The sequence below is a fragment of the Lissotriton helveticus genome, chromosome 2_2 (assembly GCF_964261635.1).
Source record: "Lissotriton helveticus chromosome 2_2, aLisHel1.1, whole genome shotgun sequence".
Taxonomy (NCBI): Eukaryota; Metazoa; Chordata; class Amphibia; order Caudata; family Salamandridae; genus Lissotriton; species Lissotriton helveticus.
Window position 1 is genome coordinate 188,416,453 of NC_136060.1, and position 18,571 is coordinate 188,435,023.

The following is an 18,571-nucleotide window of genomic DNA, read 5'->3' on the forward strand; positions in this document are numbered from 1 at the left end:
GCAGAAAGAAACCTTACACCACGTCCGAGTTCAGACGCCATTCATGATCCATCATGCACCGGCGGCTGAGTTTGTCTGCCCTGGCATTCAAAGAACCTGCCAGGTGTTTAACCACCAAGGTAATGCCTTGATGTTCCAGCCATGTCCAGAGGCGCAGAGCCTCCTCACATATGGTCCACAACCTCACCCCGCCCTGTTTGTTCCAGTACCACAAGGCGGTGGTGTTGTCCATGAACACCTGCACTACACTTCCCCGGAGAGAGGGAAGGAATGCTTTCAGTGCACGTCGGATCGCCCGAAGCTCCAAAAGGTTGATATGGAGCCAGGACTTCGCCGGAGACCAGAAGCCTCTGACCTCAGCCTCTCCCAAGTGGCCCCCCCATCCCAGGAAGAACGCATCCGTCACCAATGTGTGCTACGGTTGGGGAAGGGAGAGAGATCTGCCATTGACCCAACCGCAATTCGTGAGCCACCACTGCAACTGCAGCACAGTGCCTTCCGAGATCTGGACATGATCAGACAGGTTGCCCTGATGCTGTGCCCACTGGAACTTCAGGTCTCACTGCAGAGTCTCACTGCAGAGCCCGCATATGCCATCTGGCATGCTGCACTAGCAGGATGCAGGAGGCCATCAAGCCCAGGAGCCGGAGGGTCATCCTGACTGAAACCCGGGATAGAGGCTGCTTGGGAGGATAAACCTGAAACTGGGTCGAGTCCAGAACTGCTCCAATGAAGGGGAGCTTCTGAGAGGGACTCAGGTGCGACTTCGGCACGTTGATGGAGAACCTCAGCAAATGCAGGAGGTCGGCCGTAGTCTGAAGGTGGGAGACAACTGCCTGTGTCGAGTCCGCCTTCAACAACCAGTCATTGAGATAGGGGAAGACTGAACCCCTGATCTGCGCAGACGAGCTGCGACCACCGCCATCACTTTCGTGAACACCCGAGGGGCACTGGTAAGTCCGAAGGGGAGCACGGCAAACTGAAAGTGGTCTTGGCCTACCGTGAACCGCAGGTAACGCCGGGTGACCGGCAGGACGGGGATGTGAAAATATGCGTCCTGCAAGTCCAACGCTACCATCAAGTCTCCAGGGTCAAGGGCCACCAAGACCTGAGCCAGAGTCAACATCTTGAACTTCTCCTTCCGGAGGAAGCGATTGACGTTCCTGAGGTCCAAGGTGGGGCGCAGGCACCCTTGCTCCTTTCCTTGGGGACCAGAAAGTAGTGGGAATACCAACCACGGCCTACTTCTGACCCAGGAACATGCTTGATGGCCCCCTTGGCCAAGAGGGCCGTGACTTCCTGTTGGAAAAGCGCAAAGTGATCCCCCGACATGCGGTGGAGCTGAGGTGGCATGGCTGGGGGTGCAGACTCGAAGGGGAAGGAGTAGCCCCTTCGGATGATTTGCAGCACCCACATGTCCAAAGTGACAGAACGCAAGTGAGGGAGGTGATGACAAATCCTGCCGCCCACCGGCGTGGGGTGCACCCCAAAGCTCGGACTAGGAAGGCTTTGAGGTGGATGCTGCGGAAGCGGAGGTGGACTGACCCACATGCTCGCCCCCTGTCCCGCCGCTGCAGGAGCCACGTCCGTGGCCGCGCTGAGGTTGGTTCTGCGCAGGCTTTTGGCTGAACGAACGTGTTAGGGTGCCCCTTCCGTGGCCACGAAAGGAACGAAAAGCAGACGTGGCCGGACGCGTGGTGGAAAGACGCAAGGACTTGGCCGTAGCCCAGGAGTCCTTAAAACGCTCCAGCGCATTATCTGCCTTGTCTCCAAACAGGCAGGTACCATCAAAAGGCATGTCCATAAGGGAACTCTGAACATCCACGGAGGGCCACTGTGGTGGAAATTGTCCTACCCAGTGAGTCTGCAGTGTCCAGTCCACTCCGGATGGAGAACTTTGCAGCATCTTCCCCCTCAGCCACAGCTTGGGAAAGCACTGCCCGAACCTCCTCCAGATACTGAGGCAGCGTCTGCACGAACGTGTCCCACACAGCATGAGAGTAACGGCCCAAGAGGCATGCAGTGTTCACCAACTGCAGCCCCACGCTGGCACAGGAAAACTGTTTCTTGCCAAACTGTTCCAGCTTCTTAGATTCCTTTTCCGGCCGGGCAGTAAGGAATGCGCTTTGGGAGGTGGAGGCTTGGATGACCAGGGTCTCCGGAATTGGATGGTTTGTCAAAAAGGCAGGGTCACCTGGGGCCCGGCGATGACGCCTGGCCACGTTCTTATCCACGGGGACCCCAGTGGCGGGCCTCGACCAGGTGCCCATCAACACATCAGTTAACGCCTCATTGAACGGTAGCAGATGCTCCATAGACCTTGTCGCCGGCTGAAGGACTTCAGTGAGGAGGTTAGTTTTCAGAGTTACCGTAGGCTGGTCAAGGGCTCAGCTGCTCTACAGAGCACCACATTGTATGTAGCGCCCTCCTCCATGGCCACAGCAGGAGGAGAAAAGAAACCAGGCTCAGAGGTCAAGGCCACCTGCATCCTCTGACTCTTCTGCCCACTCCTGTTCTGATTCGCACTGCCGTGCAAGGTGGTCCTCAGACCCCTTCCCGTCGTCCCCCTCCTCCCCTACCCGAGGCACAGGCTGTGGGGTTGGAACAGGGGGAAAAAATGTTCCAACGGCGCTGGGAACTGTGCCAGTCGGCGCCGGTCCGGCTCCATATCCCAGTTAGGGTCCCAACCTGGAGCAAAATTGTCCGGAAACCCGGGCAAAGGCGGGGTGGAATCAACGGAATCCATTGGGGTGCCGGGAACCGGGCCGCGTGAGGCACTGGGGCTGGAGCCGCCGGTGGACCCTGCGGCGCCGGAGCCACCGGCGGAAGACCCTGCAGCGCCGGGGTTGGAGACGCCTGCGGCGCCGGTAGCAGAGCGGAGCCAGCGGCAAGGGCGGGCCCCCAGGTGGGACCACGGGGCCCGAGCCCGAGACCTGAAGGGACAGTCCATGGCTGCAAGAAAAACTTTCACCTGGGCCAGAGTCGCTGACGGACCGCGATAAGGTGGGTAGGCCGCGGGTCTCACTGGCTCCAACAGAGCCGCGCGTGAGGTACTCCCGGCACCCCGTCCGCGTTTAGAGACCGACGGTGGGACGTCGAAGAGCATAAGCACTTCTTCGACTTCTTTTTATGACGTCTCTTACCCGACTCCCAGTGTGAAGACTTGGACCCCGAGGAGCGGTGATGAAGGCTCCGCGGTCAGTCCCTCAAACGACCCCTGGACCTCGAACGGTGCAGAGACGACTGCCGGACCTCCAGCAGCTTGCGGGACTACTCCCACAAGGCCTTCAGAGCCATGGCCAAACAGTCGGAACATGACCGGGAGTCATGGTCGCGCTCCAAACATTAGAGACAGACGCCAGGAGTCGAAGACTCAAAAAAGCGGAGACAAAAGTCTAAAAAAAGTTAGTAAAAAAGTGACTAGGGTACGTGCTCTAACCGGATCTGCGCTTGCTGGCGCGGAAAAAGAAAGAACTGACGTCAGCGTGCATGGGTGGTGCCTAAGTAGTTTCTGTGACGTCATCTCGGCGCCTACGATGCCAGCAACGGACGCAGAGCCGCACAAAGCCACCTACCGACGGTCAGGGGTACTGCTGACGAAAAACTTTCCGGATCCAGTCTGACGCCTGGGGATATTCTAAGGTAAGTAATCTATCACTAACGTGTCCCTTTCAGATGAATGATGCTAATAATGTTCAGTTGCTCAGGGCAAAGGCAACTAGTAAAATCCAAACCTGAGATACATGACTTGAAAAGCTCAAACTTCTAATGATTACAGATGAAGGGCGAGGGGGCACGGTTTGTGGCTTGGCTAGGCTAGACAGTGGACACACTTGCCATAGTGCTCCCAGTGATAAACTATGGTATCCTTAAAAATCTTATAATTTCAAGAGAGTGTGGCTTTCGTGAGAGGCTAGGGCTACTGGAAGCAATCATACAATCCCAGAAATTAGTGGTGAAAAGCAAGCAAAGGCACTGATGGGGCTCACTCAGCAAGCTGAGACTGATGCAGGGAGAAGAGATACCACAGTGCCAGATGGCCAGGTGGTACTAGAGTGCCGAGTCAGCCACTTCCCTCTGACACAACTGCACCCTGGTTGCAGAGTGAATCACCAGAGATGTTGGCACTTGTATGGTTGGGTGGCAAGGACTGCACAATGTTGGTGGTGTGATCCTGATGTGAGAGGGCCAGAGAGGTGCACTGGAACTGGGGGCAACAGTGTGGCACTTGGATGCCAAGCCAAACTACCTTTGTCTAAGTTGGTGCATAAAGGCTAGGCCTGGAAAAAGCAGCATGCTGAGACTGAGTTCCCTGATGCATCTTTGATTAGCTGAGTGTCTACTACATAAACAAAAAGCAAAGGGCAGAAATAAAAACAAAAGGAATGCACACTGCCCAAATGGACGAATGCTGGCACACAGCATTCACCTGACAGAGGACCCATAGGAGTTTGCTGGGGCGAACCTGAACAATGTATCAACTCCTGTCTACATTCTTTGCTTGGTCCAAGGGAACTGCCTACATTCTTTGTGGTAAAGCATGCCCATCGGCCCATTTTCCCCGCCATTGCCCCTGAACCCCACACCGGTAGGTGCAATACCACCTGACTCCCTAATTTCAAGGACTGTGTTGAACAAATTTCTTACTTTTGGTAATGCTCTTTATGGTGGACCTTGTGAATCTCCCTCCAGAACCAGAAAACTCACTGCAATAGGTCCTGAGCAACGGCAGGTGGAGTCATCAGCCTCAGTCATGACTTTCCACTTCCAGAAGACATGGGACGCATGTGAAAGAAGTCAGCTGTGGAGAGCATGCACAGGCAGCCTGGGTTGAGGGCAACATCTGTGGGATACAGAGTGGGGTGATGTAAGTGACATTGAGATAGTTTACTTGAACCATGCGCAACCGGGAGGAAATCGCTAGCTCTCGGGGTGCAATGCAGGCCTCTCTCCAGTCAGTTTCATCCAGCTCAACCACCCAATCCACCCACTTCTGGTGGAGAGAATCAAATCCATCAGTGGCATTGATGATCAGGATCCAATAGATCGTGGAAATGGCTCCCTTTCCCAGGCACCCCAGGAAAAGTTTGGCCTCAAGCGGGCTGTTCACAGGCAGCAAAGTGGTTATGGGAATGTGGGATCCGAATGCACGTTGCATCTAAAGAATTTGATAGAATTGTGTACTGGTAAGGGTATATTGGTCTTTTAAGTCTTGGAAGGACATCATGTTGTCACCCCTGCAGACATCCCCCAAATATGAGATGCTTATATGGTCCCCGTGGGTAAAGCCCTCGAGGGTGGAAAGATGCTGGAGCCACGTACCCTGCCATAGAGGAGTCATACAAATCAGGCAGCAGTTCCAATTAATAAAACGCAGAGCCGCCCTCCAGCACAAGACCAATACCCTGGTGCAAGGTGATAGTGCCCGGGGCAGCCGAGGAGGCCCTCAAAGCCAATAGGCCGGGTCATCCCACCCCTGGTATACCATTAATTAAGAGGCATAAACTGCGCCGCCAAGTAGTACATATAGATGACAGGCCAAGACATCTGTCAAAGGGTGATTCACTTGCTAAGTGGAATGCCACTCTGTGGTGTTTGCTAGCCCATATAACGGCAGTAAGTCTAGAGGTCAGGGTCTGGAACTGTCTTTAGGGGACAGGTTGAGAGAAGCTCGCCAGGACGTATAAGGAACGGAGGAAGCAAAGCACCTTGAAGAGTGCCAGTCAGCGCTTATTTTAAATGGTAGCTACGGCTCCGCAGTCGACAGCTCAGGTTGTAAGATTTCATTCAAAGCTTAGCCTTAGTTCCCCTGGGGGCAACTGTAAATCTAACACCTTTTCGTTTCTGCCTCCCACCACTGCAAAAAAAGGCACTTTTCTCAGTTGAAGCCCAAAAGCTCATTCAAACCATTTCTAGTCAAGTGTCTAAGCCACTGGCATTTTACAGGATAAGACCTAAGCCAGTTTCTGAATAATGAGAGGGAAACAAGTTGTCCACCTTCTCCTCATCGTGTTCATAGTGAAGAATATGTTCATGTCCTTGAAGAGCCAAGGGGAACCTCCATCCTCTTTAAGTAGTGCTTTGGAGACAAGTGGGTAGCAGGAGAGTCATCCTCAACTTGAAGTGGTGCCATGGTAATTGTGTAGTGCAACATGGGCCCCTTCTAGCTGCCACCGTCTCCAAATCTTTCTTTAGAGCCAGAGCGGAATCCGCAATTGGAAGCCCTGGGGCCTGGGCCAGATCCGAAACATTAACAATCGTTCGAGCCTCCAACAAGGGATTCTAATCACAGCACAGTGCTGGAGGTGGAATGGGCTGAGACCAAAGGGATCAGTCGTTGCCAGGAAAAGACTCACTTATGTAAGTCCATATGAAGGCTCTGGCAGATCTGTGGGTGCAAAAGAGCACAAGAGGGATTTGCAACCATCTTGAAAAGTTGGTAGCATGGTCTCCTGGAAGGCATTAATCCACTGTGGATCAGTGACGGCATCGGAAACTTGGGTGCATTTGTTCCAAGCTAGAATCTCATCTGAACTGGATGTCAGCTCCATGAGAGTCAATGATGAGCCTAGCTTGGACTCTATGTTTACTTTTTCACTTGTCCTGGCTTACTCATAGATGGTGAATGGAAGCAGGAGTGACCTCACATCTCGGAGCAGAACTGGTCCCTCTGGGTATAGGTGATAGGGTGCCGACAGATATCATACCGCCATTGGCGAACACTGTTCTAATAAAGTGTTCAATTATGCAAACCCTCCTGCAATTAAGGGCAAATCAAACAATTCAATTGCAAGGATGGCAACATTAAGCGCGACCTGTCAACTCTGGACAGTGCCTACTAGCACCTTCCACGTCCTCGCATACGTAAAACGGCCACCCACAGCCCCACCCACCCTGAATTGTGAAGTGTAGCTGGAAGCTGTCAAACTATGGTTTGGAGATAATAGTCAGCGGGTGTAATCAGTCTCTTATTGAGATCATCCTTATCGCAGCCTTAAGGGTGCTGCAGTCGGTTATTTGTGCCTCTGGGTGGGTGCGAAACAAATTGGAGATTAATAGGGCTTGTCTCTGCTGCACAGTTTTATGCTTAGGATTTTTTTTTTGTTAGCTGAGCTTTGGGAGTAATAAAAAAAATTAAGTGACTAAAGGGAACAGTCGCAAGATGTATGCATGGAAAAGTAAACAATACCATTTGCATACATATGCATATTTAGTGTAAGTAGGTTCAATCCACAGTACTTTTCAAAGAAAATCCTGTGAAGTAACAGGATCGCAGACACTCAAGGGTAAGACAAAACACAAAAGGCAATTAACAATGCACACAATGGGAAAAAGCACAATGCAAATAAGGACTTGTTCCCCAGTGCTCATAGAATGCTAAAGATAACTATATTGCTATGTATGTTTACATGTTCCTCTTCACTGCAGGTCACATGTGAAGTGCTAGATAGAGATGGTAATTTTCTATACATCTCATTCTGAAGATGACTCCTTACATCTACTGTCTCGTTCCAGGTCTGCTACGTAGCTGCACACTCTCCAATTCTCTTCCCCCCATTTGGCCAGTCTGAACATTAGTACTTCTGTCAGCTAAGCTGATGCAGTTGAATGGTGGGATTCTGGGAGCATACTGACTCAGAAGAATATGAGTTAGATAGCATCACGTAAATTATAGTGAATATTGCGCCCAGGGAGTAGGGCTTGGGAGTGCACGGACTTGACAAATGAACAAGTTACTTACCGTCTGTAATGTTCTTTCTGCTGGATACTTAGGCTATCCTGTTTTAGATTTAAAACTATGACAACTGATAAATCCCCACTGAAAGGGAAAAAAGCCCAGCCCTCATCAGAGTAAACATATAAACACTTGCACAACCACAAACTAAAATGCCATTCAAAGAAAGGAAAGTGGGAGAGAATGGGTCATTTTTACTTCTTTCTTAAGGGGTCAACGCAATGTAACTTTGTTATACAAGGTTGCAGCAAGAAAGACTAATTTAGGATTACACTGCTTAAGGTTTGTAGTTAAGGAATGCCACTAAAGAACAAGTTACTTACCTTCGGTAACGCTTTTTCTGGTGGATACAGTATCTGCCTGTGGATTCCTCACCTTGTGAATATCCCCCTGCGTCAGCAACGTTCGGAAAATTCTTTTGTAGCACGCTAGCGTGGACAACGTCACAGGAGCACGGCATCGCGCGCGACTCCGGCTGACGTCACTGACTCCTTATTAGGCCTACGTCGGCATGATGACATCAGTTCCACCCTTTTTTCCGTGCCTTTGAGGCACCCGGACGGACCAATGATAGTAGACATATACATATACAATGTACCCAGTACATAATTTCCAAAAATACACACATAGAATGAAGATAATGCATGAAAAACACCATATATAACATATACATATATATAAACACTTCAATGCATTTAAACATTATCATAAACTCAGATATAGAAGAGTGAACAACGGGGAGGCGGGTGGGCATGTGAGGAATCCACAGGCAGATACTGGATCCACCAGAAAAAGCGTTACCGAAGGTAAGTAACTTGTTCTTCTGATGGATACATCTGCCAGTGGATTCCTCGCCTTGTGAATAGATTCCCACAGCAGTCCCCACTCCCGGAGGAGGGTGTCCACTCTTCTATACCAGAAAATCTTGAAGGACAGAGCGCGCAAAATGGCCAACCCTCCTCACCTCGCTATCCAAGCAGTAATGCTTTGCAAAAGTGTGGAGGGAGGCCCATGTCGCTGCTCTACAAATGTCCTCTACAGGTACACCTCAAGACAAAGCAGATGTTGATGACTTTGCTCTAGTAGAATGAGCCCTTGTACCCTCTGGAGGTTCCTTGTCAGCCAGGGCGTAGCAGATTTTGATGCATAGTATGATCCATCTTGAGAGTGTGCGCTTGTGCACAGCTATTCCTTTTTTGCAGCCAGCAAATCCAACAAAGAGCTGGTTATCAACTCGATAGTCTTTTGTCCTATCAAGATAAAAGCTCACCGGCCTTTTGGGGTCCAGACGGTGAAGTCGCTCCTCCTCCTTGGAAGGGTGAGGGGGAGGATAGAAGGTAGGAAGGGTAATGGACTGTCCTAGATGGAAGGGATTTACCACCTTAGGCAGAAAAGCAGCCCTGGTCCTAAGAACCATTCGTTCAGCATGAATGGTCAAGAACGGGGGCTTCGAACTAAGAGCTTGAAGCTCATTTACCCTCCTTGCCGAGGTAATTGCGACAAGAAAAACAGTCTTAAAGACAAAAGTCTCAAAGGACACCCGTGTAGAGGTTCAAACGGAGAACCCATTAAATATGTAAGAACCAAGTTAAAATCCCATTGAGGTACAATAAAGGGAGTAGGAGGAAACTTATTTGTTAAACCCTTTAAAAATCTCAATACAACAGGAGATTTAAACAAAGATGGTTGATCTGGTAAACAGATAAAAGCCGATAAGCTGATAGATATCCCTTTACCGTAGCTACAGCAAAACCTTGCTGCGCCAATGAAAGAGCAAATTGAAGTATTTCTGACAAACGAGCTCTCAAAGGATCAACAGAATTCTCCCCACACCAGGATACAAATTTAGACCACCTATAAGAATAGATGGACTTGGTGGAGTCACGCATGGCCGATAGAATGACATCCACCGCATCAGGTGGGAGAGAAAAGGAATTCAGGTTGCCTTGTTCAATCTCCAGGCATGAAGGTGTAAGGTCTAGAGGTGGGGGTGTAGAACCTGCCCCTGCAACTGCAAGAGGAGGTCTGCCCTGAAAGGGAGACGGAGCGGAGAACACGAGGAGAGGTGGAGAAGATCTGTGTACCACACCCTTCTTGGCCAATCTGGGGCGATCAATATAACTCGGGCCCGGTCTTGACGTATCTTCCTCAGAACCCGAGGAATCAAGGGTATGGGAGGAAATGCGTAAAGGAGTCGCGAGCCCCAACTCAACTGAAACGCATCCCCCAATGCTCCTTGCATCGGATACTGGAGACTGCAGAATTACAGGCAGTGAACATTCTCGTGAGTGGCAAACAGGTCCACCTGAGGAGATCCCCATGTCTGAAAGACATGACGAACTACCTCTGGATGAAGCCTCCACTCGTGATTGGCTGAGAACTGCCGACTAAGACTGTCTGCACAAACGTTCAGTATTCCGGCCAGATGATTTGCCACCAAATCTGATGTTCCTGAACCCAGGACCAGAGATGCAGACCCTCTCTGCAGAGACACTGCAACCCCACCCCTCCCTGTTTGTTGATATACCACATCGCAGTGGTGTTGTCCGTCAGGACCTGAACCGACCGCGAAGGGAAGGGAGGAAGGTCTTGAGTGCCAGATGTATCGTCCGCAATTCCAGAAGGTTGATGTGAAGCAACCTTTTCTCTGGAGACCAAAGACCCTTGATCTCCAGATCCCCCAGATGAGCACCCCACCCTAGAGTGGATGCATCCGTTATCACTGTGGCCACCGAGGGAGGAGTTTGAAAAGGCTTTCCTTGAGACAGATTACCTTCCACTCCCCACCAAGACAGATCCGCCGCAGCTTTTCTGGAGATCCTCACTGACTCCCCGAGATCCCCTTGGTGTTGATACCACTGCCTGCGGAGGCACCACTGGAGTGCCCTCATGTGCCAGCGTGCATGGTTGACCAACAGAATGCAAGAAGCCATCGGACCGAGCAGACGAAGGACCTTCAGGACTGGAACAACCGCTCCATTGTAAAATAAAGGAATCGTTTCCTGTATGTCGTGAATCCTTTGAGGTGGAGGGAATGCACGACATACAGTTGTGTCCAGTACCGCACCTATGAACAGGTTGCGCTGGGAGGGCACCAGGTGAGATTTGGGTACATTTATTGAGAAACCCAACCTGTGGAACAACTGAGTTGTCTCTTGCAGATGATGGAGCACTATCTCTGGAGATTCTGCTTTGATCAGTCAATCGTCCAGATAAGGGAATACTGCAATCCCTGACCTTCTGAGATGTGCAGCCACCACAGCCATCACCTTGGTGAAGACTCGAGGCGTAGTAGTAAGACCAAACGGTAGAACCGCAAACTGGTAGTGTTGCGATCCCACCGTGAAGCGGAGATACTTTCTGTGCGATTTCAGAACGGGTATAAGGAAATAAGCATCCTGTAAGTCGATTGACACCATCCAGTCTTCTTCCATCAGCGCTTGAAGAACCTGCGCAAGAGTGAGCATCTTGAACTTCTCCTGCTTTAGGTAAAAATTCAAGATCCTGAGATCCAGGATTGGACGAAGTCTGCCATCCTTTTTGGGAATCAGGAAACCTTTCCTGCTCCGGAACCACCTCTATCGCACCCTTTTTGAACAATGTTTGTACCTCTTCCTGTAGGAGCAACAGGTGGTCCTCCGAGCAAAAACCTTGGCAAGGAGGGTAATTTGGGGGAAAATTCCCAAAAGGGAAGAGCATACCCATTCTCTACGAGATTGAGAACCCAAAGATCTGATGTAACCGATTCCCAATCTGGTAGAAAATAAGTAAGCCGACCCCACACAGGACCTGCATGATCCGGAATGGTGGATCTAGGGCTGCTTTGCTGTTGTAGGCGGGGGGTGGGTAGGAGAGGAGGAAGTGGAGGAGGAGGAGGCTTGACGTCCACGAGAACGACCCCTTTATCTGCCTCTGTAGGACCTGTACAAAGGATTTTGCTGCTGCTGTGGCTGCTGGGTCTGCTTATAGGTAAGAAAATTAGACCTTCCAAAACCCTTGTATCTTTTGGCAACAGAGCCTCTAGTTTGCAAACCCAAGATATTGCTGTTGCTCTGCTATCCTTAAACCTTTCCAAAGCAGCATCAGCTTTCTTTCCGAAAAGGCCTGTGCCATCAAAAGGCAAATCCATCAGAGCAGCCTGAACATCTGCAGAAAACTCAGAAGTCTTTAGCCAAGCAGCCCTCCTGGTGGCGATCGAAGACCCCATGATCCTAGCCACTGAATCTGCTGTGTCCATACCACTTTGTATGACCTGCCGAGCTGCAGCCTGCGTGTCAGATATCACTTCATTAAAGTTCTTTCTATCCTCCTCAGGATGCTTAGGAGATAGCTCTTTCACTGTATCCATCAAAGCATGGATATATCTGCCTAGCAAACAAGTAGCATTTGTCGATTTTAGGGCCATACTGCCTGACAAAAACACTTTTTTCGCATTTTGATCCTGCTTCTTAGAGTCTTTATCTCGAGGAACCTGGGGAATAGCACCTGCAGATCTTTTTGAGCAAGCAGCCTGAACCACCAAACTCTCTGGCAAAGGATGAGAGGCTAAGAATTCAGGATCTCCAGGTGCCACTCTGTAGCGCCTTGCCATTGACTTTAAAACTGCAGAAGCAGTAAGAGGTTTATTCCATACCTCCAATATGGGATCAGTAAGAGCCTCAGTAAACGGAAGAAGTGGCTCAACCACAGAAGATGGAGAATGGAGAACTTCAGTAAGAATGTACTCCACAGATGGCAAAGTCAAATTTAAGAGTTCTGCAGCCTTCTTAATTACCACATGGTAAGGCGCCACATCCTTAGAAGGAGCATCAGATACCGTGGGCAACCCCCATTCTGGTGAAAATTCTAGACCACTTGCATCATGCAACTCTTCAAAATAATCCTCCTGATCCTGAAGCTCGCCCTCTTCCATTTCAGCTTCTCCATAATTTTTCTCCTCCAAAAGGCGCTGCGCTCTACGACTCGACCACTCCATTCGAGCCAACGTCGTCAGATCCGGTAACGACTCCGATGGAGTCAGAGCTGGCGTTGAATGAGGAGCCGGAGCTGCCTTGGAATGTGAAGCTGGTACCGGCGTCGAACCTCGATTTGGATCTCGAGGTCGTCCCGGAGCCGGTGAAGCCGTGCACGGAGTCGATGACCTCGGAGGCGCCGATAGAAGCCATGGTGGAGTCGGCGTCGGCATAAACGGCAGGAAAGGAGTCGGAGCATAAACCTGCGGCACACCCAGATTATAAGCTAATGGACCCATGGGACCAGCCGGCACACCAGAGGGGTACATTGCTCTCGCATATACGCCATACATGGCGTTCAGAAAATGCGAAGGGTCCTGTCCAGGACCAGGAAATTGAGGGTAGGAACCCCACGGCTGCTCCTGAGGAGGCTGCACCGGATTGGACTCCTCCTGCACCTCTTGTTTCTCGGGATGATGTACCGGAGTCGCCGAACCCTGAGGAACTTCTTCTCCTTCATGCTCCGAAGACTGATACGGATCCGGGGACGGATTCGATTCCGGAGCCGGAGTAGGCTCCGGAGATTGCAAAGGCGTAGCCTCACCTGCAGGATTATGAACTGGAGAGGGAAATATCAAGACCTTATGATGTTTTCGTGAAGTTGACTTATTTTTCGAGTCCGACTCCCTGCTGGAATGATGTCTCGAACTGTGCTTCTTTCTCCTATGCTTCTTTTTTGATGAACCAGAAGCATGACCCCAAGCCGACTTCGAAGCCGACCTCGACCGGGACCTCGACCTCAAGCGTCTCGATCTTGACCTCGAAGCTCTCTCGGTATCCTTACCTTTCAATTTGGCAACAAGCAGTTTTGCCTCTCGTTCCCGAAGAGCCTTTGGGTTCATTTTAAAACTGGATCGACAACCCTTGACGTCGGGATCCAAACCCAGACACCATAGACAGTCACCATGAGGATCGGTAATGAACATCATCCTTCCACATGTATCGCATGGTTTAAAACCCGTCTTCCTCGATGACATCTCGACAGAAGACAGCAACACCAAACAGATACAGAAACCAGAAATCCACAAAAGTAACAAAGTTACTATCCATACAACAGAAGATCCCAAGAAACTGTTAGCGTCGACAACGCGGAAAAAGGGAACTGATGTCATCACGCGACGTAGGCCTAATAAGGAGTCAGTGGCGTCAGTCGGAGTCTCCGTGATGCCGTGCTCATGTGACGTCGTCCACGCCGGCGTGCTACAAAAGAATTTTCCGAACGTTGCTGACGCAGGGGGATATTCACAAGGTGAGGAATCCACTGGCAGATGTATCCATCAGAATATTGTTTCTTATTTTTTTTTATTGTGCATGGTTTAAAGGTGCAGGATTTAGAAACATGTTTTAGGTCGATCTAATTATTTTATACACTGTTGAGAATCTGGGAATATTAAAATTATATTTGATCTTTTGGCAGTGTTTAATTCTTTCACTGATTGGTAACATGTCTGCCTAATAAGAATCTTGGCTAATATACACTATCATCTTTACTCGCAGACATGGAATGTTTAAAACTCTTTGATACATCAACTCCTTTTCTAACAAGTCAGTATTGATAGCAAGTCATCTGCCAAACACCCCAGGCTTTAAACATTCAATGCAAGATATAGTGACTGATACCTGTGAAGAGTATTACCACCACACCCAATGGGATAGTGGCGAAAACAAGACATAAATTAGTACCATTTTATGTTTTTACTTTTGCACTGCGAGAAAGCAGTGAGGCGACCCTCCTCCGCCATAGCGGAAGAGCCGCCACTGCCCCTGGAGGAAGTAGCGGATTCTGCCTCCTACAGAGTGGGTATGTACCACAAAGGGCACCCTAAAGAGATTCTGGAGTTGTTGTTGGAATGGTGGGGGAATGAGATGGTCGCTGTCTGGGATGACCTGGTCATTGTCTGTTTGGGCCAAGGCCCAACCTCAAAACGTAAACCATTAAACCTAGGCTGTTCCACGAGACAGCTGTCTGCCTTTCTGGAGAGACGAACCAACAACTCTCATAAAGGAGAACAACGAGAGACTGCAGACCAGGGAGGGGTTCCCTCCCTCCCACAGGAAGCCACTTGGGTGTTAGCCCCAAAAGGGAGACTTCAAAGGAGAAGCTGCCTTTGAAGGGCAAATGTTTAACACTACGGAGGAAGGCTTCCCCATTGTTTAGACAGACAGTCTGGCATGGGAAGGAGAGAGGGAAAAGCAGTTGCCATTGGAGTGGGCTAGGGAGGTCTTAACACCGGGAGAAGGGTGTCGCTATCTTGGGAGTGGGCAGAATAGTGCATCCTGAGGAAGTCAGATGCCACACTCCACAGGAAATGGTGACCAGGTGGAAGGGAGCTAAGTAGCCCATTGGCTACCAACTGCACCCTACCGTCAGAGCACTTTCCAAGCATAAAGGGTCAGCAAAGGCACCTAGACATCAGAACTCAACCGACTTGGAAGAAGGAACACAGCACCAAAGAAAGACTTTCATGTGAGTCCGTCACTGAGTTTTGTTTGTGGCAATCCCTGCAGGGCTTGAATGCTGTTGGCGTTGGAGGGGAGGTGATATGCCCTTGGCACTTTTGGAAAATACAGTCTGTTAGGCTTAAGAGAATTTGATTGAGAGAGCTCTGGATCTGTATGTTATGTTAATTATATTTTTAAAACGCAGCGGTTACCCGGGGGTGTCCTGGCGCTAGTTACATCTCCATTAGGCAACTGCAGGCCTGAGTTCCCTTCTCTATGCGCCTTTGCATTATTAGCCCTGGTACACACAGTGCACATCACAAGGCACTTTACTAGTAAGGCAAACACAGTAATCATTGCCAACCAATTACCATTACATTTTACATAGGGAACACTTGTACTTTGACACTGATCAGCAGTGGCAAGTACCCAAAGCATCAAGATTGCAAAGGAGGCAGAGGCAAAAAGTCAGGGGTAATCACGCCAAGATATGCGAGGTCTAGCAGTACATATCTAGACTCGAACAGCGAGTTTGATACTTGCAAGATGCGGAACAGCAGGTGAAGTCACGGAAGAAAACCTCAGTGCCCTAAGAGTGCTATCCGAGCCAGACCTGCACTGAAGCAGCAAGAGAGGTCCATCCCCCAAGGGAAAGGATAACGAAAGCTATATGAAAAAAGTCAAAGACAACATACATAACAAGGTTAACCCCTTCGACGCTCATGACGAGCCCAGCTCGTCATGGAGTTTCCATTGACTTCAATGGAAATTACATTAAAAGCCATAAAACACCTTAGTATCCAAGTGGTTAATCACCCAACTCAAAGGTACCCCTAGTTATCGACCTCAGAATGAAGAAAAGCTGAGTCGCCAAGATATAAACCTGTGACCATAAGGTTAAACACAGGCCGCAACAATGGAAGTTTAGTCCACTAAGTCACCATACCCAAAAATAGCAACTACGGGCACAGAAGCAGTCATATCACTAGAGAGATAATAAAAAGAGGGAAAGAGTTTTATTGGGCAAAGAGTCAGGTTTTTAAGCCTTTCCTGAAAGTTAAAAGTTCCGTGGCATTTCTCAGGGGAAACGGCAAATCATTCCGAGCTTTTGCCGAACAGTGAGCAAAACTTCTACCATCCCACTGAGCTTTCTTAGTGTGTGGCACTAAGACCAACTTGGCACCCAGTGAGCGAAGTATTCTTTTCGCTATGTACCAACGATATACACCAATGGAACTGCTGTTTTAAATAGTTTGGTCCTGTACCTTGAAGCGCTCTAACCTCTTTGCTGCTTGAGTCCTTCTCCCTGCTGTGCTGGACAGCAATGAAAATGGGTGTGATCATGACGAGCTGAGCTCGTCATGAGCACACGAGCACTGTGCTGCATGACGAGCTGAGCTCGTCATGAGCATGGATGGGGTTAAAAACCAAACAGAGGGATTTTAAAAGCCCCCGAATCCTTACCGGGAGCCAGTGCAATGTTTTTATTTCCTTGGATATGGGAGAGAACCTGGACGTGCCAGTAAGAAGTCTGGCGGCTGCATTCTGCAGCAGTTGAAGTCTGTTCAAGAATCTTTGTTGTATCAGAAGATACAGAAAGAAAGGAACTGATATCAGCGTGTGGAGTGGCAAACTACGTATGGATCCCAATGCTTATTTTCTAGAGAGGATGGGCTGCAAAATATTTTGATGCTGGAGGCTGAGAAGATGGCCAAAACGTCTATGGGGAAGGATAGGGTATTTTTCAATTAATGGAGCATTTAAATAATCTACCTTTTTGGGATGACTTGAGGTAGTCAGCAACTATAGCTAATCTTTCTTAGAGTGATTCACTTCAGCCTGTTATCAATGATTCAAAGGTTGTTCAAAGGCATGGGTAAGGGGAAAACCAGGCCTGGAACCATCTCAGGAGGAACCGCTAAGCGAATGGGAGAGCTAGAAATGTGAGGGGTTAGTTCTGAGTGAGTTAGTGGTTCTATTGGTAGCATTACCTTATACAGATTAAAGCAGCTATGCAATGTAAAATAGGATAAAATATATTGGCATTTAAATAGAATAGAGCAATTATTCTAAATCTTCCCAAAAATTCAAGGCTTGTATTCATGAATGGCATTTGTCATTTTAATCTTCATTGACAAAATGGTTGATGGTGTTTTATTCCTGGTTAATATTAATTCTGCAGTGAAATATAGACCACTTAATGTCTTGTATGTTTCGTTACTGATACGTTCCTGTTGATTACCAATTAAAACACTTAAATACGAAATAAATGTTTTTGGGTAGAAGGTTGTCTTTATGCATGAAATGTATGTTTTTGTGGGAAAGCAAAATATTTAGGATCATATCCGATACTCACCTAAAAAAATCTTTTACTCTGCTTCTTCTGGCTTGAGGTATGGTGCACAGTCAATTACACGTTTAAGTTGACTTGCATCCACTTTTTCGGAACACATGGGACATACACTTTCTGTATCCAACATCCTTGAGGAAGAAACAATTGAAAGACAAGATAAATAGTGTATATTTGATCACAAACTTTTGATAATGTGTGACATCCAATCATCTCTGCTGTATATGGATCTGAAAACCATGGACTAGACTCATAGATGACTTTACAATACGCATACCGTATTTTCTGGCATATAAGACGACTTTTTAACCCTTGAAAATCTTTTCAAAAGTCGGGGGTCGTCTTATACGCCGGGGTCATTTTATAAGCTGGCGAATATAGCCCAAACCCTACATTTTAACAGGAAAAGTAGGGGGTCGTCTTACACGCCCAGTCGTCTTATACGCCAGAAAATACGGTACATCTGTCCAACAAAATACACTTTTAAAGAGAAGTTTTATATCTGAAGGAATATCCTTTGTACCATTTGCATGCAGCCATTCGGTTGTCTAACTAGTTCTGGAAGTTATCCTTCGTTAGCAGGTCCCTTGCATGAGCATATTGTCTCTTTGTACGCCACAGGACTCAGCTCAGCTTGGGACAACTCCTGGTGACCTTCCACTCTGGGCACAGCACCCACACCCACAGACCATGCACGTAACCTTGGCTTCATCCTAGACTCCTCTCTCTCGATGTCCAGACAAGTCAACGCAGTCTCGTCCTCCTGCTTCAACGTACTTCGCATTCTCAAAAAGATCTTCCGCTGGATCCCCCTCGAGACAAGAAAGACTGTCACCCACGCACTGGTCACGAGTCGACTGGATTATGGTAACACACTATACGCCGGAATCACAGCAAAATTACAGAAAAAACTCCAGCGCATCCAAAACGCATCTGCGAGACTCATATTAGACATCCCTCGCCAAGATCACATCACCGGACACCTAAATGGCTTCCCGTCAACAAAAGAATTACTTTCCGCCTTCTCACCCA

General features: G+C 48.9%; 1 protein-coding gene across 2 annotated transcripts in view; it reads right to left on the bottom strand.

Moving 5' to 3' along the window:
• WDR19 (WD repeat domain 19) overlaps nucleotides 1–18,571 on the bottom strand; it is a 740,406-nt gene that overhangs the window by 45,354 nt on the left and 676,481 nt on the right. For both annotated transcript variants that reach the window (XM_078678329.1, XM_078678328.1), the window contains one exon: nucleotides 17,546–17,670. In XM_078678329.1, the coding sequence (XP_078534455.1) occupies nucleotides 17,559–17,670 (112 nt within the window). In that variant the 3' untranslated portion in view covers nucleotides 17,546–17,558. The remainder of the gene's footprint in view (nucleotides 1–17,545; nucleotides 17,671–18,571) is intronic.